This window comes from Nicotiana sylvestris, chromosome 8 (genome assembly GCF_000393655.2).
Source record: "Nicotiana sylvestris chromosome 8, ASM39365v2, whole genome shotgun sequence".
Lineage (NCBI taxonomy): Eukaryota > Viridiplantae > Streptophyta > Magnoliopsida > Solanales > Solanaceae > Nicotiana > Nicotiana sylvestris.
In genome coordinates, this window is record NC_091064.1 from 77823692 (window position 1) to 77829336 (window position 5645).

The window sequence follows — 5645 nt, forward strand, 5'->3', positions numbered from 1 at the left end:
TCCTAACTCTTGCTTCTCTAAGGTGTAATTGTATGTGATCTTGGAAATTTAACTACAGATAAATGTTGTGATTTAAAATGAACTAACATTGTAGGATGCACTATCTTTCCTCGTCTAAATAAATGAATGAAAGCATGATCTCATTATTCGTATTGAGTTGGGTAGGAAGTGGTTGATAAGACTTGCTCAGTTGGGTTTGCTCGATTGAGCACCGGTCGCGCCTCCCGAGGTTGGGGCGTGACAAACTTGGTATTAGAGCCTAAGGTTTTAAAGTGTCCTAGCATGTATCGGAGCCGTGTCTAGTGGAGTCCTTCTTATCAGTGTGAAGTCGACCACATCTATAAGTTGGGGGCTATTTGGGCATTTAGGAATAATACCCTTCTTTGATATTCTGGATCGTGCGGTGAAACTGTTCCCTCTCTAATTAGTACATTGTTCTATCTTTCAGTAATTGGAACCTAAGAAGAAAGCTAGAATTGGCCAGGAAGCCAATGCTAATGCCACTTCAGGAGTGGCTGATGATTCACTACTTGATACTATTGGTGAGGGTAGTCGCCCTGCTATCACTCTACCTGATTCTTCTATTCCAGAGCAGACTACCCCAGTCCCTACACCTGTGGAGGGTACCACTATCCATCCCGTTGATACCTTTGTCCCGCCTCCAGCCCCAGTTTCCAGTTCTGCTATTTCTGATGGCGATCTTTGGGGAGCTATTCAGATGTTGACCCAGCTAGTGGCCTCTCAGGCCTAGAGGTCAAATGTTGCGCCCAGTTCATCCAACCGGCAAGGGGATTCTACTAGATCTAGGGTGAATAGATTTCTTCAGTTAGACCCTCCAATGTTTCAGGTGCCAATCTAGAAGAAGACCCTCAGGATTTCATTGATGAGATGCACAAGACCCTTAGGGTTATGCGTGCAATTGAGACAGAGGGAGTTGAGTTAGTTGCCTACCATCTGAAAGGGGTGGCCTATTCATGGTTTGAGTTGTGGGAAGATTCTCGTGGGGAGTGGCGCTCTCCGGCGAGGTGGAGCAAGTTTGCCGATGCATTTATAGACCATTTCCTGCCTACCGAGACAAGGGCAGCCTGTGCAGCTGAGTTCTAGAATCTAAAGCAAGGTAGTCGGAGTGTATAGAAGTACCACATGCTGTTTGCCTGCCTGTCAAAATATGCTATTCACATGTTGCCCCCAATGGAGGCTAGGGTGCGTCGGTTTGTTAAAGGCCTTAATCCTTTGACTATTAATGAGGCTTCTACAGCTGCCTTGAATTCTGACATGAATTATGGGAAGATGGTAGCATTTGCTCAGGCCACAGAAGACCGTAAATTGAAGAACAGGATGGAGAGAGAGGCTAACAGCAAGGCCCGGTCTATGGGCAACATGGGAGAGTCACTAGGTGGGGGAAGATCAGTTTTCAAGGAAGGATCATTAGGGCCTTCCTAGTCTATTGCATAGTCTTCAACCAGTGCACTGCCATCAGGGCCCAGCCAGCAGCAGTGGAGTCGTTTCAGGCTCGGTCAGGGCAACAGGGGATCCCATCAGCGGGGTCGGTCAGTAGAGAGGTTCCATCAGCAGCAGAGGTCCCCGTGCCCCAGGTGCGGGAAGATGCACTCGGGGATTTGCTACATAGAGTTGCTCGTATGTTATGGATATGGGATGAAGGGTCATATTCAGAGGCATTGTCGTGTGTCCCACCAGGGGGCAGGTAGGGACACATCTCACTCATCCAGTCCAGCATCTGCTACATCTTCAGCCCCCTCTCCATCTCGAGGTACCGCAGCACCCGCAGGGCGTGGTGTGGCTAAGGGTGGTGCGTAGAGTTTAGGAGGACCCAACCGGCTCTATGCTATGAGTGGACGCCAGACTGCAGAGGCTTTCCCAAATGTTGTTACAGATATTCTGGTTGTTCAATCTTATGATGTGTATGCAGTTATTGACCCCGGTTCCACCTTGTCCTATGCTACCCCTTTTGTTGCTATGGAATTCGGGAAAGAACCAGAACAGCTTCATGAACCATTCTCGGTGTCTACTCCGGTTAGTGAGTCAATTTTGGCTACTCGAGTTTATAGAAGTTATGTTGTCACGGTGTGTGGTAGCGATACCAGGGCCGATCTTATTGAATTGGGAATGGTAGATTTTGACGTAATAATGGGAATGGATTGGCTTTAATCATGTTTTTCCAAGCTTGATTGTCAGACTAGAACTATGAGGCTTAAATTTCCTAATGAACTTGCTATTGAATGAAAGGGAGATAATGTAGTGCCTAGAGGTCGGTTTATTTCCTACCTTAAGGCCGCGAAGATGATCAATAAGGGGTGTATCTATCATTTAGATTGGGTTACAGAAGCCAATGTCGAGGCGCTTAGCCTTGAGTCTGTATCAGTTGTGAATGAATTTCCAGATGAGCTCCCTGGGATTCCACCGGACAGGGAGATTGGTTTTGGGATTAATATGATGCTAGGCACGCAGCCTATATCAATTCCACCCTAGAGAATGGCACCGTCAGAACTAAAAGAGCTAAAAGAAACAATTGAATGATTTGCTAGAAAAAGGTTTCATCCGGCCGAGCGTATCATTATGGGGCGCACCGATATTGTTTGTAAGGAAGAAAGATGGGTCGTTGCGGATGTGTATTGACTACCGACAGCTCAACAAAGTCACAATCAAAAATAAATACCCTCTACCAAGAATAGATGACTTGTTTGATCAACTACAAGGTGCTACATGTTTCTCAAAGATTGACTTGCGGTCTGGGTATCATCAATTGAAGATAAGGGAGAAGGATATTACAAAGACGGCGTTTAGAACTCGGTATGGGCACTTTGAATTTATGGTGATGTCCTTTGGGCTAACAAATTCCCTGCCAACTTTCATGGATCTTATGAATCGAGTCTTCAAGACTTTTCGAGACTCCTTTGTGATAGTATTCATTGACGATATTCTTGTGTATTCCCGAAGTCGGGAGGACTACGCTGACCATCTCAGGGCAGTTTTGCAGACTCATCAACAACATAAATTGTATGCAAAATTTTCAAAATGTGAATTTTGTCTTGAATCTGTCACGATCTTGGGTCATGTTGTTTCCGGGGAAGGAATTATGGTTGATCCTCAAAAGATTGCAGCAGTGAAGAACTGGCCTAGACCTACCACTGCAACAGAGATTCACAGTTTCTTGGGTTTGGCTGGGTACTACAGGAGGTTTGTGGAGGGGTTTTCTACTCTTGCCTCTCCATTTACTAAATTGACCCAGAAAGCAGTTAAGTTCCAGTGGTCAGACGCTTGTGAGAAGAGCTTCCAAGAATTGAAATCAAGATTGACTACAACAACAGTACTAACCCTGCCGGAGGGTACAGAGGGATTTGTGGTATATTGTGATGCTTCCAGGATCGGGCTCGGGTGCGTGTTAATGCATCACGACAAGTTAATAACCTACACTTCTAGGAAACTCAAGAATCATGAAAATAATTATCCGACTCATGACTTAGAGCTGGAGGCAATAATGGTTGCACTAAAGATTGGGCGACATTATTTGTATGGGGTCCATGTGGATGTGTTTACGGATCATAAGAGCCTTCAATATATTTTCAAGCAGAAGGAGTTGAATCTGAGGCAAAGAAAATGGCTAGAGTTATCAAGGACTCTGACATTGATATTCTCTATCCCCCGGGAAAGGCTAATGTTGTGGCAGACACTCTTAGTCGAAAATCTATGGGAAGTTTGGCTCATTTGGAGGCATGACAGAGGTCCTTAGCCAGGGAGGTTTACCAGTTGGCTTGTTTGGGAGTTCTCCTTGCGGAATCTAATGAAGGAGGGGTAATTATGCAGAATAGGGCTGAATCATTGCTTGTGGCGGAGAAGAAAGAAAAGCAATTCAATGATCCATTATTAGCACAACTGAAAAAGGGGATTCACAAACACAAGACCACAACTTTTTCTCTTCGCATGGATGATGGTACCCTACGGTACCAAGACCTCCTATTTGTTCCTGATATTGACGATCTTCGGGGAAGGATCATGGTAGAAGCTCACACTTCCAGGTATTCCGTGCACCCAAGTTCTACAAAAATGTATCATGATCTCAAGGAAATTTATTGGTTAAACAACATGAAGAAGGATGTGGCAGACTTTGTGGAAAAATGTCTGAATTGTCAGTAAGTGAATGCCTAACATCAAAGGCCTGGTGGATTAGCTCAAAGCATAGAAATTCCAATGTGGAAATGGGAGATGATTAACATGGATTTTTTGGTAGGGTTGTCGTGCACTCCGTGCAAGTTTGACTTAATTTGGGTAATCATGGATCGACTCACGAAATCAGTGCACTTCTTGCCAGTTAAAGCTACAGACATAGCGGAACAATATGCTTAGTTATATATAAAAAAATAGTCAAGTTGCATGGCACTCTAGTCTAGATCGTTTCAAATTGAAGGGCTCAGTTCATAGCCAACTTTTGGAAGAAATTTCAGCAAGGTTTTGGCATACAGATAAATCTTAGCACAGCTTTTCACCCCCATACTGACGGGCAAGCAAAGCGGACTATTTAGACGCTTGAGGACATGTTGTGTGCTTGTACACTTGATTTCAAGGGTAGTTGGGATGACTATTTTCCACTCATAGAATTTGCTTAGAACAACAGCTTCCATGCTAGTATCCAGATGGCACCATTTGAGGCATTTTATGGTAGGAAATGTAGGTCTTCCATTGGGTGGTTCGAGGTTGGAGAAGCGGAATTGATAGGGCTGGACCTCGTGCATCAGGATATAGAGAAAGTCAAGATTATCAAGGAGAGGTTGAAAACTGCTCAGAGTTGCCAAAAGTCTTACTTGGATGTTCGTCGCAGAAGTTTAGAGTTCAAGGAAGATGATTGGGTATTTTTGAAGGTTTCCCCTATGAAGAGCATCATGTGGTTTGGGAAGAAGGGAAAATTGAGTCCGAGGTATGTCGAACCATACAAAATCATTCAGAGGATTGGTTAGGTGGCATACAAGCTCGAGCTGCTACCCGAGTTGTCCTTGGTACACCCAGTCTTCTATGTCTCTATGTTGAGAAAAGTAGTAGGAGATCCATCCACTATTGTGCCAGTTGAAACTATTGAGGTTAATGAAGAGTTGTTGTATGAAGAAGTTCCAGTTGCCATTCTTGATAGGCAAGTTCGGATATTGAGTAATAAGGAGATTGCATCCGTGAGCGTGTTATGGCGGAACCAGTAAGTTGAGGAAGCCACTTGGGAAGCCGAGGATGAAATGAAAAAGAAGTACCCACATTTGTTTGAATAGTCATGAAATAGCTCTTATGCATTTAGCTCCTATGAACTATTATCTTTCGATTTGATCTATGTAAAACTGTTCTGTCTTGTTTTGGTTATATATATATGTTGCACATGTGGCCATGGTTAGTTTTGTACAAGTTATGTTATTCGTATGGAATGTGTACCTGCTGTTAGGATGTGTTTTTTGGGCCCTTTGACAGGTGGATAAGTCCCAGATACAAAGGAAACTCTGGCGAAATTTTCAGCAATTCAGGGAGTTAGCCAAATTTGGAGACTAATAGTATGTTTAAATTGTAAAAAGCAGAAGGTTGCACAGAGATTGCTAATAAACGAACCTTGATCCTCATTTGAGGATGAATGATCTTAAGTGGGGGAGGAT

At 44.0% G+C, this 5645-nt stretch overlaps 1 protein-coding gene across 1 annotated transcript; it reads left to right on the forward strand.

Annotated features, from left to right (window-relative positions):
* Window positions 1-1848: 1848 nt before the first annotated feature.
* LOC138875250 (uncharacterized) lies at window positions 1849-2490 on the forward strand. Its single transcript, XM_070154074.1, has 2 exons — window positions 1849-2142; window positions 2248-2490. Exons 1-2 carry the CDS (start codon window positions 1849-1851, stop codon window positions 2488-2490), a joined length of 537 nt encoding a protein of 178 aa, XP_070010175.1.
* Window positions 2491-5645: the final 3155 nt, after the last annotated feature.